Here is a 27,149-nt window from a genome sequence, read left to right on the forward strand (position 1 = left end):
ATAAGCAGCTCTTTGATGATGGATGGATGGAAAAAATGAAGACTGACATTTTTATATGAAACCGTTTTTGGTGTGTGTGTAGACGTTTATTTGGCACACTCAAGTGGGTGGTAGTGTTTCTTCATAAGCGTTTATGAAGAACCTGAAATATTGCTCTTGAAAGCCTTATGCTTGTAACATGCCTTTCAGAATGAGAAAAGAAATGAAGACTGGCAGTTATTTGTCTCACAGCTGTTCTTAGGCACTGACTTGCGGCAATCATAAAACATCTTTAACCACGTTCTATTTTCTCAGTCTCCTACTTATATATCGCAGGTTGAGACAGGTACAAGAAAGACGTAGTGCCAGTTAGAAGATAAAAGTCCATTCACTTCCCCCTCCTGCAGGGGTTAGTGTCATGCCCGACATCTCTCCCTAGAGGGCGCTCCACTGCTCCCATTATTGTCCTTGTGATTGTTATGCTCCCCAGGTGTACCCTCTTAGCTTTCTTTATTATTTAAAGACCAGCTCCTCCAGTCCTCCTGGCTCATCATTAGGGTAAGGATGTCGCGAGGCCCGCCTAGCACAAGAAAACCCTACATCCGTCTCCTGAGGGCATAGGCCTCATCCCCGACACCTCCCGCTTTCCAAGCCCGGGGTCTGGAGGACCTCGCCCCGTCACCCTTGGACCTCCATGTTGTGCCTGTCCGTGTGCTCCCCTCTCCTGGGGATTTTAACCTTGTCGCATCCCAGGATGGATTATTCGTTGATGGACTCTTGGACTGTGCCCTGACCTGCCTTTGGACCCGTTTGAATTTGGATGCCGTTCTGTCTTCCCCGTTCACTGTCTCACAGACTGTCACTATTATTTTGTGCACTATTAAACCCCTGTGTGTTCCCTTTTACCATGCCTCCTGTTTTTTCCAGCTCTTACCACATCGCATAGGGTCTTCTACAAGATCTGACACGGATTTCAGTCCATGTTCGTGACAGTTAGGTGAACCACAGGGGTCACTCTGCCTAGTTGAAGGGCACTCCTGCAAACCCCACATCTGCCTCCAATCACTTTAATACAATAGTATTTGTTTAGTGTTTAAGATAAATAATATATACAGTATATTATTTATGATATATATATATTTATATAGTGAAGTGAAGCCAGTCAGTACCTGGATGGGAAACCTCCTGGGAAAAACTTAAGTTGCTGCTGGAAGAGGTGTTAGTGGGGCCAGTTGGGGGCACTCACCCTGCAGTCTGTGTGGGTCCTAATGCCCCAGTATAGTGAGGGGGACACTATACCCTAAAAAGGTGCCGTCCTTCGGATGAGATGTAAAACTGGTAAAACTGAGGTCCTGACACTCTGTGGTCATTAGAAAAATATCAGGGCGTTTCTCGAAAAGAGTTGGGGTGTAACCCTAGTAGTCCTGGCCAAATTTCCCATTGGCCTTTACCAATCATGGCCTCCTAAAAGTCCCCATCTATGAATTGGCTTCATTACTCTGTTCTCTACCCACTGATAGCTGATGTTGTATATAAGTGTATGGAATTATTATTATTATTATTATTATTATTATTATTATTATTATTATATATATAAATACAGTAGGAACAGGCTAAAAAATGTTTATGCTACTTAATGAAGAAGTAACATCCTCTGCATCTCAGGATCGGAAATTGGGCTTTTGGGATCTGGGGGCTGTAATCTGTCAGCAAGGACAACATCAGTCCCCTGGAAATGACAAGACGAAAAAGTGTGGAAAAAAAACAACAACAAGGGAACCTCTGTTTTTAACAAGCTTGGAAATGTACAATATATGTAGTATCGTCTGCATAGGCAACAGCTGAAGCCCAGGGCAGTCAGGGTCAGAGTCATTACCTTCTGGTAATCAAGCTGCAAATCTAACACTGCACTGCATGCTATGTACTGAAAGGATTACATATGAAGATATTATTTATTAAATGCATTTGTCATGCTGGAATGGCTTATGTTACAATGAGAAGTAAGATATGATTAGACTTTATTAGCAATTAAGTATGGTGCTTATCATGCAGAGAGTCTGTCTTTCCTATCCTCTTGCCCTTACATTCAACAATATTTGGTGAGAATGTAGCTCAGCATTGCTCAGTTTGAATTCTTTGGAGTCTTTTGAGATTGGGCAAGTTTCTACTAGCCAAACGAGAACACACTTTGCAGTTAAAAAGGCACTGTGCGGTAGTGATTAGAGTGCTGGTCACAACTGATTGTTCATGCGCTAAAAACCTGGGTGGGACTGTAATACTGTGACCTTAGGCAAGGTCCTTATCTGAGATTGTCCAGTAAAATGGCCAGTTGCATAAATGAACACAAATGGGAATCTCTACAGATAAAACCAGCAGCCAAATGAATTAATAATAATAAACTGGCAGCTGCACTAGAATCTGTTACACTTGGCTGGGATGAAGGGTTAGCTCTTATCCACCACAGTACCCAATCTGCCAAAGTTAGGTTTGGGATTGAACAGAACGAAAGTAAGACAAAGCCCTGTCTGTATTTAGGCAACAGATTCTGCTCAGCAATAGCTGCATCCTGACCAGACATTTCCCGTCTCTGGAGCTTTTAATGAAAACAATAATCTTTCATCTCATCCCGTCAAACTGTTGTGTTTTATTCTTAGTGAAATGCTTAATTATTTTCAAACCATTAAAGAAAAGATCTTCTTCAGTACACCTTGGACTAGACCATGTTAATTATAACTGTGATTTCTCTTTCTTGGGAACAGCAATTGAAATTTATGAGGCCTAAAGCAACTAAGGCCAAATTCTGAAAATGGGGGACCCTCCTGGTAACATTGCTAACATTGCACACAGTTGAGTAGACACTCAGCCATTCAACAGAGCAGCTCATTGCACCCTTTCTTGTTGTGGCAATACAAAAATACACAGAATAAAGTAAACTTTTTAACAAAGCTTAATCGTACCATGACAGTCCACTTCCTGTTCTCCGCCTCTGGGAAGACGAGGGAACGGGAGGAGTAGAAAACCTGGTCGTCCACCTCCTCCGGTTTGCGGGGCAGGCAGTGCAGGAACGTCCAGTCCGGAGACCGAGGACAAGTGTACCAGTCCCCCTGCTCCTGTCTCGCTCTGCTACAAAAATGACAAGAACTCAACTGAATGTGTTTGTTTTGACAGGTGGCTGTTGTCAGTCAAAATCCGTTTGAAATATTTTGTATCTTTTAGAAGTAGAGATTTAATAGTTCATCAAGTCTTGCCAAAAGCTTTAGCTTTACCTTGTCTTCAGGCATGAGCTATGGAGATTTTGAAGGATGGCTTTCATCTCTAGTTTTTATTCCATAGTCTTCTCCTACATCTCAAATACATTTCAAAGAGAAGGGGTTTAATGTTTTGTTTCTGTATGTGCTTCCTCTATGACAGCAATGCCTCTTTGCCACCCAGTATTTTGATGGTATCGAAGACTGTAGTTGATCCACAAAAGTGCTATATACAGTAAGTGTAAGGAATTATTATTATCTTTCTCTAGGTTTGGGGCTGAATCCTAAAGCTTGGTGCTTACTGTACCTGCATGGTTATTTGGTAACCATGGAAATCGTGCAGCCTCTGTTTCCTTTCCTCTTCCTGGCCCATATCTATCCATGTATCCGTTATCAACACATTACTCCCGTGAGCAGCTTCCAGTGGATCATGAGTCAGGAGGAATTTGGTTCCACACTGATCGATATACTGTAGGAAACATGTAATAAGGTTACTGACTTGTTGTCTTATTCATAGATCTCAGAAACACTCAAGTACTAAAAAAAAAACTTTTTTAAGCTATTACTGGGTCATTTGTTTTCATGGCAAAATCTATCCTGGAACTCTACAGAGGGTATCACAGAGTGTCTTTCTTCACACTAGTCACAAAATTAACCTGATGAGAGAAGGTATTCTGAACTGAGTGTGTACTGTACTTCAGAGTGGCACAGAAAGGTCCGATTATAGAGCTCTGAACACCTTCTTCATTTTCAAGTACAATCTTTGTTTTTACCCTGCATCGATAGGTGGTATACATGTCGCACACTTTGAAATTTGTTTTTTAAAAACAAAAACTTGCCTCATTCAAATCAAACAGCCGAACATGTTTTCCAACAGTCTACCATTTAGTGAATGTACTTTCATGTTATTGCAAAAGGGGAAAAGAGAAAAGAGGTAAATAATACTATGATTTACAGTAGGCTTGAACAGGTTCATCCACGCCATTAATAATTTAAGGCATTTTAATAGGAAACTTTCATTCCAATATGACATCAATACAATTCCCCTTTCGGATAAAATTAATGAGCTTGGGGTTTGCTTGGCTCTGTTAAAGCAGGAAAATCCATCACCTGTCATACAAACAAATGATAAACAAAAACCTGTTTGGAGAGTTGTATAGCCTCTTGAATGACACTTGTGTTAGGCTCATATCTCTGTGATGCACAAAAACATAATTTTAATCTTCTGCACAAAATTAATAATAGTTGTTAATTACTGGTGCAAACATACTCATATTGTTCTTTTTAAAATGATCTTTAAGAATCATAAAACTGCTTTTCATCATTAAGTCCATCCTTACATACTTACTCAATGAAATGACTCACATTAGATTGTACATATACCGAATCATGGTTTTGAAGGACTTAGGTTAAATTAGTACTATTTTACAATATATATAAATATCCATTTGGCAATTGTTATTTTACAGAATAAGTGACGCCACCTTAAAACCTGCTTCTACAGTGCCCTTACTAGCATGCTTGATAGCAGGGATGGTGTTATCTGAGTGACAAACTACTGTGTGTTGGGTAAGGTTAAAATTAAAGACTTTGCCATTTGCCCCAAAAGTTCTAATTTTGTCTTTTCTGGCAAAACGAAACATGTTGTCACATGTTTGCAGGATCACTTACAGTAGGTGCTTTGTTGCAAACCCCAAACAGGATTTTTGTATTTTGTGTTTTCAGTTCCATACAAGCCCTCTTTAAGGACTGACCATATTTTGACACATTTTCTCCCATCCCATCCACTGAACGTTGTACTGTAACTTTTTCTAGGATGACATTGTCCTCACAGTGGTATCCCTAACCCCTTTCCTCCCTCTTGATCTGCTCAGTTTGAAGGGACAGCCTGATCTAGGTCTGAGTTCCTTCCATTTTTTAATGATCAACGCCAACATACTAATAAAAGGTACCGCCAGTCTTCGAAATGTTTTTATACCCTTCTTCTGAGCTGTGCGTTTATACCCCTTTATCCCTGAGCAGTCCAGAGAGGTCCTTAGTATATGTGATTCAATCTTTGCTTCAGATTAAATGTATATATTCTGAAATCATGTGAGCCACTAATTTGAACTCAACTAATTTTGTGGCTTGTTATGATAATGCCACAACACAGGCTTTGAATACCTATGCAATCACAACATTTTCCTGTTCTATATAATTATCTATTAACGTCTTTCTTTTTGTTTTTTCCCCCCTTGATTGTGTGGATTCAGTTGTGTATCCATCCATTTTCTAGCAACAGGACTGCAGTCCATCGCAGGGCAGACAGACACAAACACAAACTCACACAGATTCACACCAGAGCCAGAGGTCTATTAACCTACAGTACCAGTATTTCTTAGACTACAGGAAACTGGAGCACCTGGAGGAAATCCATGCAAACACAGGGAGACCATGCAAACGTGATGGCAGCACCCTAAGTCTGGTATTAAACCAATGCTGAGAGGCACTAATGCTAACCACTAGACTACCCTGCTGCCCTCAGTCAGGTGTATAACATATTGACTGCTACTTCAAAGTGTCATTACAACAAATGTTAAACCAAGAAAATGAAAACTGTGCAAGGGTCTCAAAATACTTGCAAGGCAATGCAGATATAATAAACTGCTTGTAGCTGCCTGACCTTAGGAGTGGCGACCCTGAGGTGGACTCCAAGCCGGGCTGCTGTCACCATGAAGGAGTGGAGCACATTGTTGCCGTCGCCGATCCAAGACACTGTCAGCCCACTTAAATAACCGTAGTGCTCCTTTAAAAAGAAGACAGAAAGGGTGACTCCAACACTGCTTTTTCATGAATGTTCTCATTTCGACACTGTTAGGGAGGGCTGGACGCTGTGTACAGTATATGCAGTGCAGACCTACCTGCAGAGTGAGAAAGTCTGCCAGTATCTGGAGGGGGTGACACAGGTCTGACAGCCCATTGATAACAGGAACAGCAGCCTCCCTGGCCAGCTCCTCAATGGTGGCGTGGCTGTGGACTCGAGCGAGGATCAGGTCAGTGAGTCCGGACAGCACCCTGAGAAGACACACTGCTGTTAGCACCAGCCTTTAACCTTTAACCTTCACTAGAACTCAAACAGGGAACCCGCAGCCAGACACCCCATTTTTCAGGTGGAGAAACACTCTTAGTCACTTTCACTGAAGTTAGAACCAGGAATAACTCTATGGCAGAGGTGTTAAGTACAGTATGTAGTGAAAATACTAATTATTATATACAGATAGCTGCTTCCAAAAGTGCACTGTATTAGACCACTGTAGGTAGTGCTATGCTACAGCTCTGTGTATCTATGCTTTTGCAATTTAATCAGCACACTGCACAGCAGAGACCAGGCTTCACAGACTCAATCTATAGCAGCGTCTGCACTGGCTCTGACATGTCTCTTATCTCCCATCCATTTACCTTCCCAAACCCAGACTGAAACCCACTAATCTTCTTGAATTAAAAAAAAATCAAAAATTGGTTTGACCTGCCTACCATCTATAAAGCTATTCTGGGTAGTGGGATGATGCAGTTCTTCTCTTACTGCTTATCTAGGACATAGGTGGTTTTCCTCACTGACACCTCCCCTGTGAATTTTTGCAAAACGAATTTAAGGGATTATTGTAAGGAATGGTGAAAAAGTACAAGTCATCTCATTCCAGGGTCCTAGTAGGTAGGGCTGCCCTCGTGTGGTTTAATTTGGTAATGCAGTCCCGTGCGGGTTTTGCCACTGCAGTACTGACAATATTGCCCACTAGAAACTGCATGATGGGCAGATTTTTGTGTTTGTGCTGTAAGAGCAACAAAGCTCACAGTTCTATTCAGACTAATTAAGACACTCGTCATAAATTAAAAAAATACATGGGACAACAACAACAAGAAGACTCAAAGGAAGAGCTGGGAAAACAGTGTGGAGTTGTTTTGGACATAGTTTGTGTACTTATTAGTCATGATAAATCCAGTTCAGCACTTTCATTAAACAGTTTTAAGAAAGACGACCACTGGAGAATCTGTGCAATATATTAGGGAAAGTTAATAACCAACATCAAAATGTACCTTTCAAATATTTCAATTATTCATTTATTCAAGCCAATCAGAGGGTTGAAAGTGTTCCATTTCTCACACTGTAAAAATTCCAAGACTCCAGGTGAAATGGTATTCACAGTAATAATATACAACCTGGTTTTTCATTTACTTGATTTAGAATATTTTACTGGTTACTTCAAAGCATTGATACAGAAAGCTTCAGGAATACACCTATTTTGTTTGCTTTGTGCTTCACCTCATATCAGAGGCCAGGCAATTACTTCACAGTTCAGAGGCAAGATATGAAGTTGCATGTCAGGTTTTAACTACGCTTGTAACTGGGAGGGGGCTCCAGAACAGGGGAAGAATAGACAGTGTATTGTTACCAATAGCCACCTACGTGTTAATTAGGACTAAGCCATTATCTCTGCCCACACTAAATACATAAGCCCCAGAGGGTAGACTCACTCAGGAGACGCAGAAAAGAAACTGGGGGAACACAGTGGCACCACTACCCAGGAAAGGACTCCATTGAGTGGACAGAGAGCACTACAGGAAGACTCTGGCATCATCTTCTCCACCCCCCAGAAGCTGGACTATGAGAAAACTGGGCAGGGGAAGAGCCTAAGAACTGCACTGTTCAGGATGTCTGGGATTGAAGAGGGTGCGGTGTCTAAGACCACCAAAAGCCTACACAGAATTCCTGATCTATGCATTAGCGCTTTTGTAGTACTGCCGTTTCTCACAACTGATGCAGGACTTTCACAGTTAAAATAGAGGCTGGGAAAGAATTTACGTCATATTCACAGACTAGTTATCCACATATCAGAAAGGAAATATAGACAGATCAGTTGATTTTATGAATAGGGATTACTTAATTATAACGTGTTTTATCATTCCTGAACCATAATTGCACATGTGCTATTGCAATGGGTTTCACACATATCTCACAGTAACATTTGCACTCAATTGTTAACATTAATATTATTTCAAATAAAAAGATTAATGAGCTGCAAGTGTAGTTCAATATACGTAAAATGTGTTCATAGGGTTAAATTACAGGATCTCGAAAACTTATGTACGGTACTAATCGATTGAGGATTTTTTTTTTTATTGATGCTTAACAAAAGAACAAACATTACAATACAAACAAGAGTACATATAACAATTCAAAACAAAAATATCGTCAGGGGTACATACTACTACATAAATTCAAGTTATGAAAAAAGATTAAACAAATTAAATAAAAATAATGTCCGCACCGCTTTCATATTTTTGCATTTCGAAATAGTCTGCCAATACCCCTTTACTTCCATTTTAAAATACTCAAACACAGGGTACCTCCCAGACCACTTCATTTTATGTATGTGATAACGTGCCAGTATAATAATTAAATTTATTACAAACGAAATTTTTATATTGTTTTCACTGGGGCTGAAACTTAACATAATATCTTTTTCAACAAAATAAATATCAATATTGGTCTCTTTTTTAATATAATTCTGCAACTTAGTCCAGAACATCTTTACCCTGGGACATAACCAAAACAAATGCTGAATAGTTTCAGGGCTATTGTCACAAAAAAACACATTTGTCATCTATATTAATTTTAAATCGTTGGGTAACAAGAGTTTTAACTGGGTAAATTCGATGAATTATTTTGTATGAAACCTCCTTAATTTTATTGGTTATACAATATTTATTGGGCATCATCCAAATTTTTCTCCAATCAATGCGTTTTCCAAATGCGAAATTCCAATATATTGTAGTCGCAAGTAAATTATCATTTTTTAACAGGGATCTCAAAAATTGGTTATTACATCCAACTAATCGCTTGAGGAAAAGTGAATGAGTTCACAAGCGCATTAAACTCGCGTTCCCGTTGCTCCTCCTCCAGCTTTCAGCGCTGACCTCTGGTTGCTAGAGGCGAATGTTTGTTTACTTCCGGGGACATCCCCGACAGACAGCCGCCTGTGCTCCGCAAGCTGGGGAGAAAAATGGCAGGGGAGGCAGAAGACGAGATCCCCGGTAAAATGCATTGCATCATTCATTTCCTTCAGTGGAGGGGAGGGGGAGACGCTGGGAAGACCTGAGCAGTAGTCGTAGCCTTTGGGTGTGATCGATGATTGCAGCAGATGTTGCCTGTCTTACAGATCAAAAAGTGCCCCGGTTTTTGTTTTGAATCAAGTAGCATATGGTTACAGAAGTCGGATCTCGTATCATTCATTTAAAATGCACGTTGTGTCATACATTAGCCGAACGACTCTGTGCACTTTTTCATATTGGTGCTTGAACGTTGCCTCTGGTTTTGCATCGTATTGTAGAAATAATTGTATATACCAATATACTGATGTCTGAGGCTACGTATTCCAAAATGTATACAGTAAAAGTAAGATATTTTCGTTACCTCAGTGTATTAAGTACGTAGTTATGGACGATGCAGTTTCCGTTAATGGGAAAAACGACTGTAACTGGGAATACGAATGACACAATTTCTTTCTTTACTCTTGTGTTTGTTTGTTGGTAGTTAAGTTGATTTTGGCACTAGCAAGCTACAGCGTGTTCATGTTCAATGCAGTGAAAAATACATTTAAAACTTAACACTACGAATCTCTGATAGAAGTTCTTATTGTTGTTGACATTTTGTCTTTTAGATTACTGCAGTGTTAGGCATATTGTAATAATTTATTTTTGTTTTAGTTCGTTTTTTTTTTATTTTCTCACGTGTCGAATTTAAATATTCCTCTGTCAGTTGTCAATTACTGTACGTCTTGCTTTTGTAGTCAGCCCCATCAGTTTGAAGTAACTGTCATTCGTTACAACATTATCGTGACAGATCTTTACATTTGTTTTTACAAATGAGGACTTGTCTTGTTTTCTGTGTATTGTCCTAAGGGAGTTGAGGAAAAATGAAATTGGTTTTCTTTCTAGAGACGAAATGTGTTGTACATACAATTGTAATTGTTTGTGGGGGAGGATACTTATGTATGGAGAACATGATAATTATATAAGTTTATAACACATCTGTACTGCTAAAAATAAGGTTGTAGTATTTTGGTGCTGAAAGCCATGTATTGTAGCATCTCTCCAGTTTTTGAAGACCAAACTGTTGCCACAGAGTGTGGGCAAATACAATAAGCTCTGAGCCTGAGAGATAAAAAAAACACAGTAATAAAATAAAGGAGGAAAGTGGAGACACAAAGGTAGGGAAAGATAAGACTTTACAAACGAGAAAAGATGTTACTGCCTGCGGAATAATTGCAGTGAAGACGGCCACAAGTCCAATTTCTCCTGTACAAATGGAGGTGGTGGTGCTGGAACTGCTGAACGTCACCTTTTTGCACCTATTTTACCTACATGGATACCACATTATCAGAGCAACAACACAGAAAAAGATGTGTTACAGGTATAGAAGCCTGTACTGACAGCCCTCCGCAATGCATTGCAAAACAAGTTTGCTCCACAGTGGAACCTCTGAAGCAGATCATCAAGACTAAGAAACTCGGGGATCAGCTCCAGGACACCACCACAGATAAGGAAGTCCAGACAGAGATAACAGCACTTTCGTTCAGCTCAGCGATTTGCTAATCTTAAGCAATGACAGCAATGAACAATACTCCTGAAGCTACTGTAGATCAGCAGGGGCGGTATAGCTGGCACAGCTGGCAGATTCCTGGCGGATAAACTCCACGTTTTGATTTTCTTGTTTCTAAATTCTACAATTCTGACATTCAGTGTTATCTGGGAATGTGTATGAGACTTATTTGTTCTCTTCATTTATGTAATCTTTCTCCTGAAAAGGCGGCTTTTCTGGAGGTGCCTGAGTTCAAAGCTACAGACTACCATTCAGAGAGGATAACTGAATAAATGCTTCTCCAATTTACTGTCTCGTTATATCTCTTTTGTTGAAAGAAGACAACAATGATACCTCGCTATGTAAGAACATATGCTAAGGTGGTGAGATGTGAGATACTTTAATATGAACTTTTAGATTCTCCACAATTGAATTCCACAAAGAAAATATAATGTCGTTTTAAAAAAAATCTTAACACCTGGACTGTACTTCATAGTACATGAACTGGTGAGCCACTCGGCTTAACAGAAAATGTTAAATTAAAATAGATGTTTCTTCTTTGTAACATGTTTGTGAACGTGCAAGAGATCACCTTTGTTTTTGGTTCTGACAGAATTCTTTCATGGTCTAGTTTTCATCAATGATTATTAACTTTGTATTTGTCTAATTTCTCAATTTCGTCATCTTTTTTGGATTAAACATGCCATGTTTTGAAATCAACACTTTGTTAAAAGTCTCCTACTTTTGACATTAGATTATGTGACTGGGACAAATATCTCTTCTCTTGCAGGAGACTGTAGCATATGTTTAAAAACAAATTCAGATCTCTGGAAGAACAATAACCATATTAATGTCAATACAGCCTGAAAAAAGAGAAAATGCAACTAAGGCTTACACTTTGCTGGCATCACTCACTGTTTTGAATGATTAGGAACTGTGTTTTAGAGGAATTTGACACTGCAAAAAATACTTTAATAATTTACTTAAAATAATTAAAAAATAATTAAAGAACAAATCTGGAGATGCCCATGGATAGAACTTTATTAAGTCTGTGTAGTCATAATTAATTAGTCATGTTTAAATATATTAGAAATTTAGCTTAAAAAGGCCTTTGATATTAATTACATTTAATGTTTGTTTATTCAATACTTGAAAATTAAAACATTTTGTTAAACAATTTAACATGGGCAGCTATTGTCTTTATAGCATGGATGTCAGACCGAAAGAATGTTCTAAATAGGTGAAAAACCATGCGCTGCAGTTTTCATCTTCTGCACATCGACAGCTGCTGTCTCGTTGTTTTTCTCGGCAGAATCGGGAGCCGTCTTCACCTTTGGGAAGAGCAAGTTTGCAGACAACGTCCCTAGCAAGTTTTGGCTGAAAAACGATAAGGCTAAGCAAATCTCGTGTGGGGATGAGCATACTGCGCTGATAACAGGTAATCCTGACTTCTGGATTTTTGATTGGGTGGGAAAGTAATATAGGGAATAATCACCATTGAATCTTGAATGTATGACAGCTCAATGCTGAGTGATTACAGAAGGTCTTGGGGTAAGTCTTGTTCATTCTTGTTTATATGGGGAGCAAAAACATTCCTACAGTACAGGTACATTACATTGCTTATTTCTACTCTTCAGGATCAGCGTAGTAAAAAGTTTGAGAGAATAATGGGAAATGACAAGAGGCAGATGGAAAACCAAACGGAGTCTAGTTTGTTTAATCTCCATGAGATAGCCATATTTGTACTGATAGTGGTGTATGAATATATGTAACCAAGGAAGCATGGTTAGAAGCAACAGGACCCCCTTGGAAACGAGGTGATGCATCTCAAGGAGTTTTATCCTGTCAGTGAAGTTTGGAATGTGAAAAGCATGAAAAGACAGCAGTGTGTGGTAGTGGTCTGGGCTCCGGACTTATGGGTTAAAATCCCTGGTGAGAGGCTACTGCTGTAGCCATTAGGGTCCTTCTCACAGATTGTTCTAAGAAAATGTCCAATTGTGTAATTATACACGTGAGCTTATTTGGATAAAAAAAGCAAATTTAATAATAATAAATGAGAAGTCTTGTTACAAAGCTAGGTATAGGTGACAAGGAGCAGGAGTTCTTCATGTGGGACATGTGTATATTGCATATATTAACAAGCCAAGATGAGCAGACCCTGAGGGTTGTTTAAGAGCTGGATCTTCAATAAGGTATTATCGATAAGATATTATCAGTGAGATAAAGGACTGAATTATGTTCATATTTAAATTTTGCAGTGTGATATTCTTACACTTTTATTAATGATATAGCAGTGTACTGTATGTACTGTGTGTAGCGATTAGCAAATCCATTCCCTGTGTGCATCACTAGTTTATGTAAGATTACTTCAAGCATTATTTTATGACATTCCCATTTCTGTCACTACCAGCACACCTAAGCGTGTTCACAATTGTCTAATGTTTTTAAAGCATTAATTACAAGGAGTGCGTGCTTTGAAGGGCTATGACAAGGTAATTTTGTTGGAGTCCACTGTTTTATTGGAGACGAGATGCTTTTCGTGGTCTACAGTCATAAGACAAAGAAGTGGGAGTAGACATTTTCTGTATTTTCTGTGAAGTACTCTTACTGAAAGAGCTATAGTATGCTCACACAGTGTAAGAGTGCTCTGGCCAGATGTAATTTGAGATGCATTATCTTTGCCGTTAGTATGAGTGAGTAGAAAGTGATGAGAAAACCAAATGCCTCCTGAGCAGCTGCAACAAGGAGATGAGGCTGTCAGTCTGTGGCTAATATGCCTCTTGGGAAGCCAGTCTGCTGCTGTTACTGTCTTTCTCTGTTGCTGCTCAATGTATCTTTTTAATCCCCTAGAAAATGGCAAGCTGTACATGTTTGGCAGCAATAATTGGGGCCAGCTGGGGCTCGGAACAAAGAGCACAGTGAACAAACCCACTTGTGTGAAAGGTTAGTCATTCCACCCATTGTTTCTTCTTCGTGTCTGTAACAAGTGTACACTAGCTAACTGCATTCAGAGTGCGGTATTGTTTTGCTAGCAATTAAGGCTGCCACCTTGGCTTTTAATCTTGTCAGAAAGTAGTCTGTTTGGCACTCAAGGGCTGAAGTGAGGTAGGAGGCAAAGATGATTCTAGGACAGGGCAAAATCACTGTACTTTCTTAGTCTAAAATACAGCCAGAACTCAGAACATCATGATAACACTGTGTCTGCTGTGTGAAAAAGTTAAAATAAAAGATAAATCTGTGATAAACACACAATCCCTTAAGAGTTTTAAGATTGTATATACTGTATATTCAGGAGAATAATTTTTAAATACATAAAGGTAGATTTGGGTAAGGGATTTAAAACTTGCAAACAGCTGCATTATTTATCTTTTCGTCTACACAAAGATATCTATAAGTCTAAGGAAAAATAAATACTTATAAATATAAGGGTTAAATATAAATATAAAATATAAGGCTCTGGGCCACAGGCCGAGCTCTATGGCTCAGACATACCTAATTAAAGTCTGAGTCATGTCTCTATCAAGTCTCTGTGGTCTGTGTAGTCACACATCAGTTGTGAGAACGAGGTTTCCCTGTGTGTCTGCGTATATCTATAAGAGTGCCTCCGGTGGCAGGGACCGGAATAGCTCAGCCAGGGCTCTCTGCTGTGGGCAGAACAGTACAGTACATGTGGTGACTTCCCAGGTGCCTGCAGGCTTGCAGTGACATCAGCAAGAGGCATGCCTCTTTTCAATTGTCACGTCCTCTCCTGCAAGGAACTGTGGTGCTTGCAGTGTGTCAGAAGGTGAATGTGTGTGATGTGTGGAAAGTTTGGAATATGCTTTGTAAGGCTCTGATGTGGATGTGTTACAGTACTGTCCTCCTTCTCCCCATGAGTATTTTTGCAGGCTTTTGCATGCTCTATGAAGAAAAAGATAGAGCTAACAGAACACAAAACTCTAATTACATCCATGTGAGAATGTGAAATACTCAGCCCTTCACCAGTTATTCAATTGCTTGGTTATACCCACTGTGGCTATTTACATAGATTGGAGATTATAGAGTGGCCTCTAGTGGCAGGTCATTTGTAACTGCAACCCTTTCTTAAAGTGGTCTGCCACAACTATGGTATATACAGCATTTAAAAATGAAAATTGTCTAGTTTTAACGTTTTTCTTTTGATAATATTTTTGTTATTTTATTCAAGCTTTAAAGTCAGAAAAGGTGAAGCTTGCAGCATGTGGAAGAAACCACACCATAGTTTACACAGGTAAGTCCTTCTGAGCAAATTTCAGAAAAAAAAACCCAAGAATTTTCTTACGTACAGTTGAAACGCTGTGGTTAATATATGTATGTTACAATATATAAGTTAAGAATATGGAAATAATCTATGGAAATGATCCTTATATAGAAATAATCCTCAAGGCTATGAATGTAAACCTCGGAGCCATATTTGTCTTGCTAGAAATTACAATATGTAGAGAAAGGAAAAAAGGACCTGCTGTTTATGGTCCCACAGAGCTTCAGGGGCCGACAACATTTGGCTTTAGAATCACATGCAGCCTTTTGGCTGGTGAATCTTTACAGTAAAATGATGTAACAGCTGTACTCAGATGTTCACAATCAGACATTTATCATTAAATACTATCAGTTTTAAAACCTTAGGCTACTGGTCCCCAGGCACTCTGAAATGCCAACTGCAGATGGGAATCCATCTCATCCATTTTCACATTCCAGCCCAGTCCCCCTCTCTGCATTGCATTAATTTTATCATGTTTGGTTTTAGTTGAAGCTGTTTCTTGCTGTGTGCAATGAAGATTAGCTTCACTAAAAACTAGCAATTTCTTAAGGTTTTTATTTATAATTAATAGGTTCTTTTTCTTAAGTGTGATCAATATATAACAACATAACAACATTTATAAAAAGTGTTGACATTAATACATATCCAATTTGTGCAGCGCTCAAAATAGTTCTTCTGTATTTCTTCTACAAAAGTCTACAAAAGTCTTCTGTATCGCAGAAGTTCATCACCCTGGTATTGTTAATGGCCTGTTGTTAAAGTATGCTTCAAAGGAGGAGGTAAAGGTTTATTCCATGCTGAAAAGAGAAGATAAAGAAACACAGGGTTTTGGCTGTGGAGCCTACTTCAGGTGTTTCTTTTCTTCTCTTTTCAGCATGGAATAAACCTTTACTTCTTCCTTTGCAGCCTGTGCATGCTGATGCAGCTCCCTACTTGAACTAAGTATGCTTCATACCTAATAACTCCATCACTCACGGCTTTCTGGATGTTTCTTTCTGTATTGTTCTGCTGGTGCCTCTGTTTTCAGCCCAAGGGAAATTGTATTCTGCTGGGGGCAATAATGAAGGCCAGCTGGGTCTGGGCGACTTTGAGGAGAGAACAACGTTCCACCAGGTGGACTTCTTCAACAGCGAGACTCGCGTTAAGATGCTGGCAGCGGGGTCCAACATGTCCGCCGCGCTCACAGGTAAGACCGCCCCAGGTGAATAAAGTGGGCTCTGCTTCTGGCCGGATTGTCAGGGCAGTGTCTGACGAGGTATTTGGTGGGCAATATTCCCTAGGATATGGATTAGGTCTTCACCAGGTAATTTGGTACAAAAACACTTGTCAGAACCGAGGTTCAAGGTTTTTAAAGCTGATAAGATCCCCTGGGTCTTTATGTCTTTCAAGGTGTAAAGTGAATTGGATTTTACTAAGTGCATAGCAATGTGTATATGACACAGTGTTGACTATAAACACAGTAAGCAAGACATCTGTTGTAATATTACAGTATTTTATTTAGCTTGCTAAAAGCACAAATGGAAGAATGGTACACTTCTGGGATAAGATCTGATTCTTTGACTTGATAAGCCCAAAATAATTATTCACAGCCTCTCATTTAGAAAGCAGTTAGTTTGTGGTGTGGTTATTCCAGGGCTCTTTTTTTCATTCCAGAGGAAGGGAAGCTCTTCATGTGGGGAGACAACTCTGAAGGTCAGATTGGACTGGCCAACAAAAACGGTGCATGTGTCCCTCAGGAAGTGAGCGTGGGGAAGCCAGTCGTCTGGGTGTCCTGCGGATATTACCACTCTGCTCTCGTGACAGGTGGGGTGTCAGTTTTTCTTTTTATTACTTTCTGCAGGAGTATTTCTGTACTTTATGTCCACTCAGTACTAAAATAAGACTATACCATGTTTCTATTTAGTGTACTTAAACACTGTGTGTGCCCTTTTGTTTTTTCACATTTTCTGACCTATTTTGTGTATTCTCACAGAGGTCAGTCTCTCTCTTTTATTCCAAACACGCATAGAACTGTAGAAAGCACCATGTCATAATTAAAGGAATATTTTCTGTAAACACTTGAGTCCATGCATCAATATATTGGCAACTTGTTTTTCAGTGAATGGGTACAATTTAGTTTGAAGAGCAGAGCAGGTTGACAATTTGAAGCAAAAGAGGTGTACAGGCACTTTGATTTTAGCTGGGGTAGTTCTCAGATCTTTAAATAGCCTTCCTCAGACTCTACGAGAGACAAATTCTTTGACTCTCTTCAGATCCAAACTTAATAATTGCCCTTTTACCAGGGCCTATGTCTCATTGTCCTACATTCTTGCTTTTTAAACTTGTATACTGATGTATTTTTTCTTGTACCCCTTATTGTACTTTTTTTGCCTTTTGCCTTATCTCTATGTACAGCATCCTTGGGTTTGGAAAAGCACTTTATAAATCGATTGTTGTTGTTATTATTATTATTATTATTATTATTAAAGGAAACTACATAACCAGGTAACCAATTAGTACACCTCTAGACTGAGCCTAAAGACTTGGTGCTGTGTTCCTTTCTGAAAGAGAGATACGCGGAACTCATAGTGAATTGACGTTTGGACCCGTTACTCCATTGCAGTTATTTTGTGTTCCATTGCAGCCGATGGGCAGCTGTTCACATTCGGCGAGTCTGACCATGGAAAGCTGGGGCTGCCCCCACAGCACTTAAACAACACCAGGGTTCCCCAGCTGGTGCAGGGGATACCGGGCAGGGTCACTCAGGTGGCCTGTGGTGGAGGCCACACTGTAATCCTGACAGGTAGGAGTCCTGTTCACTCCACTCACCTGCTGAGAAGCCAAGTGGGATTTTCTCTGTGTTTTGTCTTGCCGTGGAACAGTGACATACCTGAAAATCACTGTAAGCTGAGAGACTGAGACAATTCTCAGAAGTAAAAGCTGGAAATGGCACTGTGTCATTAGAGACATTTGAACATAAGAAATGTTGTTGAATATGATACAAATTGTGTTTTTAATCCTTTTCTATTTCCACCCAGCCTGGAATAACCGATTGTTTAAGACTCAGCTCTCTAGTAATGGCAGCTGTACCTGCGTGGAGAGAATGAGAACTGGCAAATATGCTTCTGTGGCATGCCCACTTATCAGAGCCCTTCATCCCTAGGCTGAAGTCCTAGAACTGAGTCCTTTTAGTCTTGAATGGAGAAGACTACAAGGAGATTGGATAAAAGTATTGACATTAAGCAAAGGCATTGACAAAGTCAACCCAGTGGACCTCTTTAGAATAGGAACCTAGACTTGAACCAGTGTCACATGGGCCATAGTTCTCTGATAGGATATACAGTATCAGTATAAAGGTTGCTGGGCTATGTTTTTGCACAAAGAGCTTGTAGTGCATTTTAACTTAACTTACTGTACATGGTGCCTGAAATGTATTAGTTAAGCAGTTTTTATTTTTAATTTATTAGTTTTAATAGGAATACTATTACTGAAGTGAACTAATGAAGTTGAAATCATGAAGGCACTGTGATTTGCAGGCTAAAGTGATGTCTCATTTTTGTTTTCCTTTTAAGATGGCGACTTGTACACATTCGGGCTGGGCCAGTTTGGACAGCTGGGACACGGGACCTTTACCTTTGAGACCTCTGTCCCCAGAGCTGTAGAATACTTCAGGGAAAGGAAAGTCCGCCTGGTGGTGTGTGGGGAAAACCACACAGCAGTCATAACAGGCAAGGCATCTGATAGAGACGAGACAGTAGGGTGTCTTAGTTTGAGTTTTTCCTAAGGTAACCAGCAGAGTGTAGCTCCTCCGGTTCACCCAGTCCTACTTTCCTCCTACCCTGACAGACAGCCAGTCTGAAATCATTAACCTCTTTAAGAAAGCTGGAAATTTAAGTTGATTTCACATTTCAGTATCCTTGAGGTACATAAAAGACTTTGCAGTGTGCTTTCATAAATCTGACAGGTTGAGTATGAGCATACTGTACCTCTCTATTCACATTTATAATAATTTAATAATAAAAAAGCATTAAATTAACCTAACTTTGAATTACAGTAATGAGTAGATGTACAGTACCATATACACAGAATCTACAGTTTCCAGACACTTGCAGAGTTTTCGCTGTCATGACACTCTGAAGTAGTGGTTAATATTTATTATATACAACCTACTCCACATGTTTAAAGCAAAAAACGAACAAGAAGTAAACAATATATAGAAACATACTGTATGTTCATAATTGCTGAAGTATTCAAACCCTTTGCTGTGACAAATGTATGCACAACAATACCTTGACATACCATACAATTTGTTAGGTTGTGGCCTAGTAGTGGTTAGCATTGGTGCCTTGTAGCACTAGGGCCCAACGTTCAATTCCCGGCCCGAGGTGCTATCTGCATGAAGTGCTATCTCTGTTTTTGTGTGGGTTTCATCCAAGTGCTCCAGTTTCCTCCCACAAGCTTAAGAAATTCTGGTATGTAAATTGGCTTCTGGAAATATTGCCCCTGGCATGAGGTTGTGCGTGACTGTGTTTGTATCTGTGTATGTTCTGTGATATATTCCCCCCTTTCCCCCCCTAGCCCTGAGCTGGATGAAGCGGTTAGAAAATGGATGGATGGATAATTGCCTATAACTAGGAATTAATAATAATAGTGCGATAACAGTGGTTTCATGGTTCATGATTTCATAATGAATACATTATCTCTGTAAAGTTCCTCAGTCAGGTAGTAAATTTCAAGCAAAGGTTTGACCATGAAGACAAAGGAGCTTTGAAAATAACTCGGAGATAAAACTATATAAAGGCACAGCTGAGGAGAAGGCTATAAAGTATTTGCAATCCCCTTAATTGCTCTTAGATCATGGTGATGCTAATCATAAAGAGGAGGAAGACATTCAGACACTGCCTAAATCAGGCTATTCCTTCCAGACAAGGAGGAAACTGGTTAGGAATGCCACTGCCTTGCCAATGGCAATGCTGAAAGAGTTAAAAGAGTTCTGTGGTCACTCCACAGAAGGGTCTTGTGTGAAACTGAAAACAAAAATCTCAAATCCCACTTGGGGTTTGCAAAAAAATCAACTGAGTTGATACTGCAAACATGTGGCAAAGGTTTTGTGGTCAGACAATTCATAATTTGAACTTTTTGATCTAAATGTAAAGCATTTCAGCTGACTCAGCATAGAGCATTACGCAGTCAACCCACCCTTACTGTCAGGCTTGGTGGTTCAGCATTATTTTATAGTTCATCTCATCAGCAGGGACTGGGAAACATGTTAAGATTGATGGGAATGTAGACGAAGCAACATACTGGCGAAGATGTGCTTCAGACTTAAAAGTGGGAGGAAAATTCCATTTTCATTAGGAGAGTGATCCAAAGCACAAGGCTCAAGCTACATCAGAGTGGCGTAAAAATAAGAAAGTGAATATCTTTGAGCTGCCCTCTTAAATTCCTCACTTGAATCTAATTCATAATCTGTGAAAAGACTTGAAGACCGTTGTCCATAAGCAATCCTCTCAGAGGTTTTCTGTCTGAGCATTCAGGTTTTGACACGAATATCAGGTTTAAAGATATGTGTATGCATCCTTTTGGAATTTTACAAAATGGGACAACATAGTAAGGGGTCTGAAGGCTTTTTGCAAGGCACTGTACCTTAAAATGATTTCACAAAACCAATACAATAAAGCTAACTTTAAATGATAGCAATTAGTGAATATACTGTACATGCTGCGTGGACAAGGTTAGATTTCATGTACTGTACGTACTTGTTGATTTGTGACTGTGATATGTTTTTTTCTGACACTAGGGAATGGTCTTCTTTATACGTTTGGAGATGGACGACATGGGAAACTGGGACTGGGGGAGGAGAATTTTACCAACCAGTTCAAGCCAACTCTTTGCACTCGGTTCCTCAAGTACCTAGTGCAGTCTGTAAGCACAAGCTCTTCCTATTAGCTTGCCATCAGTGTTAATTCAGTCTTATGAACTGATGTCTTATTTTTAGTGCCCATCCCATAATTTGGAATGATCGATATGTGCTCAAACGTCTTCAAAGTGGATTGACAATTTATAATGTGACATTTATATTAATCCAGATTCTGCTTTCCTTTTCTGAGTTTATGGTGTTAACAAGAACAGAAACGAATAGTACAAGTACATTTTTATGGTTTCATCTGCATAGACTGCATAGTCTCAACATGATATTTTACATGTTGGCTAAGCTGCGCCAGTGTTCAATGTCAATGTGCCAGTGTTCAAGCCCAGCGTTAGTGAAGGAGAAAGCTGGTTTAGACTCATGCCACACAGAGTTGCTTGTCTTGTAGTCTGCGAGCATCATGTTCTTATGTCTCCTTTGGAATGGACTGGGACACTAGGCTCAGACTTTATGTTTTGAAAGTCTATGAAAGAGTTGCATTAGACTCATCCAGTTGTCTTGGTACCTGTTTCAGAAATAACACAAGTGCTTCCATGTGTTGGTTTTATGATTCACATGACACTCAGATGTGATAGACGTTTTTCAGTGGCTGTGGATGTCAGTGCACATTGTGGAATAATTCTTGTGTTTAAGGTGTCCTGCGGTGGATGTCATATGCTGGTCCTCGCTGTTCCCAGACCTAAGGGCTCTGAGCCTGTCATCCTTCAGGAGGATGACTTGAACGAGAACTACCTGGAAAAATCCTATACAGAGCTCCTAGGGGACACCTCTGCTTCTGGCACTTTCAGGAGGACCCTATCGGCACGCGTCAGGCGCAGAGAAAGGGTGTGTAATCCTAGCACTTGTTATCTGAGTGTTTTCCTGTTTTTTTTATAATCAACTGCTGCTTTGTATATAAGATTGTAAATTTGCTCTGAATTGATATATGTACAAAGTTCAGTAATAAAAATAAAAAAGTCAAGCTGACCCTTTCATATCTTCTCTATGTTAAAAAGGTTCATGGACACCTAGTCATAGAGAAAGCTATGGATGCTTGCTGAAAGTTCAAAACACATCACACCTATGGTCTCAAGTGTAAACAAGACCCCACTGATTATACAGCAGTATAGAAAAATCTATCCTCTCAATAAAGAGAACAAGAGACAAAAAAACGATTATTGATCTGTCCACGTAATTAGATGGAGTGTAAAAGTGTTTTTTTGTTTGTTTATGCAGCCACTGAAATGATGGTCATGCCAAAGTCACATACTGTGTTGCATTATGCACAATATATTGAAACAAAAGCATGACTTACAGTAAGTAAGAGAGTAAGATGAATCTCTTACAATGTCTTAATCTCCACTAGATGGCAATGTTATTTCATTATAGTTTGTGAAGAGTTTCATAGATTATTCTAGCAGGGCTCTCTTTGTATTCCTTCTAGTTTGGGGAAAAAATACAGGACTGGCATTTAATTGTCTCAAGCCTTGTTGGCAAGTATTTACATGCTGACCTGAGGATATCAGACCACATCCTTGATGATCGCATGCAGTTATTAATTTGTACTTTACAGATGAGAACAGATATATACACTAAATGCTACTTACAGATTAGGTAAAATTAGCTTGTTAATTACCTAGTCCCTCAGGTATCTGAAGAGCCACAAGTGTGACAGTAGCGTTCTGATGGACACTCTTGTAGACATCAACTTTTCTTCCCCTGTGATGCATCAATAGTTTTGATGGTAGTTTCATGGAATTCACAACCACCAATCAAAGCTTTGGTCTCTAAGCTGCTCTTTGGGCAGAGAGTGCTGGGAATGTTGCTCATGAGCCAAAACATACAATAATTTTAAGCAAAAATAAGAAGTGATGAAATCTATGAATTTATAATTAAGACCTAGAATAAAGCCAAAAGTTCAACACTAATTATCCTGTGAGGTTGGTTAATTCGTCAGTCACATGTGTTATATTTCTTTACAATTGAGATTGGTTGTTCTTGTGTCCTTTTGTAGGAGCGTTCTCCAGACCAGTTTGGGATAATGTTCAGGACGCTGCCCCCACCGAGAGGCAATTTCCTCAACTCCTCTCTTCCTGTTCCAAGCCAAACGGTGCCAGCCAGACTTCCTAGCTTGAACCTGCCTGATTCCAGGGTGCCAAATGGAATTCACCACAAGAAGGTTGCAGAGACTTCCAACAGCTGTATGTAAATTTTTTTTCAGTACTATATAACAAACTGGTGACACACCATGAGTGGGTGACAGAATGCATGTAGCACACAGTTTAAATAATGTGGTGTTGGAATGGATCTTGCACTGAGGGAAGACAAGAACTTTGTTTTTCAGAATTTTTAGTTTTTAGAGTACCAAAGCCACAGACCCTATCCTCAACCAAGGGACTGTACACCAAAAAAAACGACCAGCAACACAAGTCCAGAAAGGCCTTTTCTACTCAAACAGCTCTCAAAAAACCTTAAGCACTGTGCATGTTCCCTATATACCAAGCAACTTAATTACACCCATGTGAGAATATGCAACAACAGTCTTCACCATTTATCTAATTAATTCCCTAATTGTTACCCACTTTGGCTGCTGTCGCATCAGCCAGGTGGGTGCTACGCATTGGTGGTTGTGGAGGGGATTCTTCATTACCTGTAAAGCGCTTTGATTGAAATGTGCAGAAAGACAAGGATGTAAGGATTATTATTACCTGGTGTGTGGCTATTTACAAGGATCTTTGTAACTGCAGTCCTGTCTTATGATGGCCCTCTGCCCATTTATTTAAATGTGGATTCTGAGAAACATCAACATTGTTTTCACCTTACAATTCAACGGCAGGAAATAATGGACAAGGTAAAATGGCTTTTTACATTTTTCGTGAACGACTTTGTATTGGGGGAAACAGGCAATATTTTAAAAGCTTCAGTTGACCCCCAAAAAAGGGCTAAGTTTGCTACAAGAATGTTTATACTTAAATTATGGTGGGCCTTTGGCCAATAAATTTCAGTTGGTTTTTAGTAGCTAATCGATTGAGGATCATTTCCAGCTGTTTCTTGAAATAAGACATACAGTATGTTCATCTTCAAACACTTGGTGTACCTCTTGTTCTCTCTTATTCCTTTCAGAGATTATATTATATTTCATGTTACATATATGTTTAGTTAAAATGCCCAACAAGTGCTTTGTAAAAACTTAGCCAAGCAGCCTACATATTAATATGCTTTCGGAGCGATATTGCTCAGATGCCACTGGTTCGAGCCTGGGTCATGTCACTAAATGACCATGACTGAGAACCCACAACCTTTTGGGTAAAGGAGTGCCTCCTGTTCTCTGTTAAATGCATCTACCACTTGTGTTTCACATGTGTCCTCTTGGCTGAGACTAAGAAAAGTAACCAGATACTGTACATCCCAGGGAATGTCCTTCATTGACAGGCTGAAGAACAGAATCCTCTTTTGAACGGAGAAGGTTATGAGGAGACCTGATACAGGTTTTCAAAGTCCTCAATGGTACTGACAAAGTCAATTCAGTGGACCTCTTCGGGAAGAATAGTGAAAGAAAGAAAATCACAGTTTGCCGATGAGGTTCCTGATAATGGTTCCAGCAAATAATGATGTAGGTTGAGGCACTGCAGCTGTGAGAACTTCACGACCTTGGAACATGGAAACTAAGAGAAGCTTCTGCCTCTAGTGTAATCCTTTTGTAGTAGCCTGCAGCGTCTGTGTGCTATGAGTGTCATCCAATTATGTAAAAAGTCCATGATGCGGACCATCTAAAATGTTGTGTTCCTTGTGTTACAGTATGTTTATTTTCTTTTTATTTGGAAAAGACAAGTCTGGTAACGCTCAGAGGTCAGAAGACAAGGGCTGGGCAGTCGAAGACCTGGATGACAATGACAGCGTGAAAGGACTAGGGAACACCACTGACCTGCTGAATATGGTTTGTTCATTTTCCTTGTAAACTCGTTTCACTTTGTTTTAATTCACCAACCTAGGACACCAGCATTTGTAAAATGTACTAGCTGAGCAAGAGACTTGTATTCACTGGAATGCTGGGCATAATATTATCATTGCCGCCTCACAGTGAGGCTCACACAGTACATAGGTGTTCTTAATGTGAAACATTTACACTGGCAAGAGTCTGTGAGCATGCTACTCTAAATACTGTATTAGATGCCAGTAAAATCCCTTCATTAAGTTTTTCCGTTTTAAATTCAATTTAATGTAGCTGAAGTTTTAAATAGTATTTTGTATGCATTTTACTCTAAGTGTAAAATCCTTGTGCCTGTCTTACATTTTGTACCTCTAGGGTTTCCTTTTTGCCATTTTGTTACAGAAATGTCAAGTGCTGATAGATCTATCACAAAGCAAAACAAAAATGTAATTGGCATAATAGCAGCCCAACCCAGAGATGTGGTTTTCTGTTACCAATTAATAAATCTAGGCGTAATCCCATCCACTGAACGTATAGATGCTGACATACAGTATAAGGTCTTAACAAGTAGGAAAGACAAAGTTCTGATATCTATGATGCAAATATTTCCACTGAAGTGAAAAACATAGTGGCTGTTTTCTTTCAGAAACCTACACTGGCTTCAGCAATGTTGTTAAGTTTGGTTTTGTACATTGCCACACAGCCTGACATGTTTCCCAAAAAACAGAACAAAAACAGCTTTATTGAAGCTCTATACAGTAAGTATGCATAGTGCATTTCCTCTAATGTATTAAAAAAGTGGGAAAATCATGCACTAAATATATAAGTTGAATGCTCCTAAACAGTGTAGTCTTTCAATTTGGTGTTTTTATTAATGAAGAATCACCTAAGCACACGGCAGCAATTTAGCTGTTTTTTTTTGTTTCGACAGTACTGATAGTTATCCTGTTACAATGAAACAAAACCATGGAAACACCAATGTGGCACGGCATGGCGGTACAGTAGTTAGCATTGCAGCCTCACAATACTGGGGCCCTGGGTTCAATTCCACACCTGGGGTTCTATCCGAATGTTCTACTCTGGTTTGTGTGGGTTTCCTCCAGGTGCTCTGGTTTCCTCCCAGAGTCCAGAAACATACTGGTTATTGGCTTCTGGGAAAATTGGCTCTGGTGATTACTGTATGTGTTTTGTTTACCCTACGATGGACTTGTGTCCTATCCAGGGTGTATGCTGCCTTGTGCCTGTTGCTTGCAGAGGACTTTGGAATGGATGGAAACACTAATGTAAAGTTACATACTGTAATTGTGCCTGCTCTGTACAGTAGTTCACCAGTGTTTGGAGTTCTGTAGGAGGGATGAGCAACCATTCTTCCATGCAAAAGAGTCAACTACTCCTCATTGATGTAGATAGAAAACGCTGTTTCTGGTGGCACTGAAAAATATCCCATAAATGCTCTATTGGGTTCAGATCTGGTGACTGACGAGACCACGACATGTGGCTAACAACAGTGCTCATCAAACCATTGGGAGACCATACATGCATTCTGGGGAGACACACCTTTCCCAGCAGAAAAGAAATGTTGTAACATTGGGTAAAGATGATCACTTGTTATGTCTGATTAATGATCAGCATTGACCTTGCCTTGTAAGGGACCCAAACCATGCTAGTAAAATGCACCGCATAACAATAAGGAGCCACGAGAACTGTGGTTGTAACCAGTCACTCAGGGCTATAGAGTTCTGTAGGGTTTTGCAAGAGGTGCACTCGTCCGTATGTCGAGAACATGTTGAAGGATGGTTCATCTGACTGTATTAAATTTCTCCTCTGGTCAGCAGTATATTGCCTGAGCTCCTTACACCATTGGACTCGCAAACTTGCAATGCCAGATGTGATGAAAGGTTTGTGCACTGCAGCCCCACTATGCTATCCCTCTCTGTGGAGTTCTTGGTAGACCTTTCTTAATGAAACTGGCTGCTTGCATCCCAGGTGGAAATTTGCTGTCAAGTGATCTCGCTCACCTGTTTTGCCTTACACTTTGAAGGCAAGCACAGCTATCAGATGCTCAGATGTTGTCTTTCTCTTGGATTTCCATGCAGACATTACCTTGGAACTTGGTGTCCATCATTTACCCAGATGCTTCCATTTTTTATTCACTACCATTTCCAGTTTAGTGACATGTCTTTTTCCAGTATATTAATGTTTTTTTT

General features: G+C 39.7%; 2 protein-coding genes across 2 annotated transcripts in view; one reads left to right on the forward strand and one right to left on the reverse strand.

Annotated features, from left to right (window-relative positions):
* Positions 1 to 1,608: 1,608 nt before the first annotated feature.
* LOC148835853 (ornithine carbamoyltransferase, mitochondrial-like) lies at positions 1,609 to 8,072 on the reverse strand. Its single transcript, XM_088913103.1, has 7 exons — positions 8,068 to 8,072; positions 6,128 to 6,281; positions 5,890 to 6,012; positions 4,368 to 4,421; positions 3,535 to 3,684; positions 2,914 to 3,086; positions 1,609 to 1,708 (listed from the first exon to the last, which is right to left on the reverse strand). Exons 1-7 carry the CDS (start codon positions 8,070 to 8,072, stop codon positions 1,609 to 1,611), a joined length of 759 nt encoding a protein of 252 aa, XP_088769229.1.
* A 1,163-nt stretch (positions 8,073 to 9,235) lies between these two features.
* The window catches only part of LOC148835854 (uncharacterized), a 32,119-nt gene continuing 14,205 nt past the window's right edge, over positions 9,236 to 27,149 (forward strand). The window contains exons 1-12 of the mRNA XM_088913105.1: positions 9,236 to 9,299; positions 12,158 to 12,283; positions 13,696 to 13,788; positions 15,032 to 15,094; positions 16,152 to 16,310; positions 16,778 to 16,927; positions 17,748 to 17,906; positions 18,676 to 18,831; positions 20,904 to 21,028; positions 21,666 to 21,857; positions 23,026 to 23,212; positions 24,839 to 24,948. Of these exons, the coding sequence (XP_088769231.1) occupies positions 9,269 to 9,299; positions 12,158 to 12,283; positions 13,696 to 13,788; positions 15,032 to 15,094; positions 16,152 to 16,310; positions 16,778 to 16,927; positions 17,748 to 17,906; positions 18,676 to 18,831; positions 20,904 to 21,028; positions 21,666 to 21,857; positions 23,026 to 23,212; positions 24,839 to 24,948 (1,551 nt within the window). The 5' untranslated portion in view covers positions 9,236 to 9,268. The remainder of the gene's footprint in view (positions 9,300 to 12,157; positions 12,284 to 13,695; positions 13,789 to 15,031; positions 15,095 to 16,151; positions 16,311 to 16,777; positions 16,928 to 17,747; positions 17,907 to 18,675; positions 18,832 to 20,903; positions 21,029 to 21,665; positions 21,858 to 23,025; positions 23,213 to 24,838; positions 24,949 to 27,149) is intronic.

Source organism: Atractosteus spatula, chromosome 4 (assembly GCF_055471065.1).
Source record: "Atractosteus spatula isolate fAtrSpa1 chromosome 4, fAtrSpa1.hap1, whole genome shotgun sequence".
NCBI lineage: Eukaryota > Metazoa > Chordata > Actinopteri > Semionotiformes > Lepisosteidae > Atractosteus > Atractosteus spatula.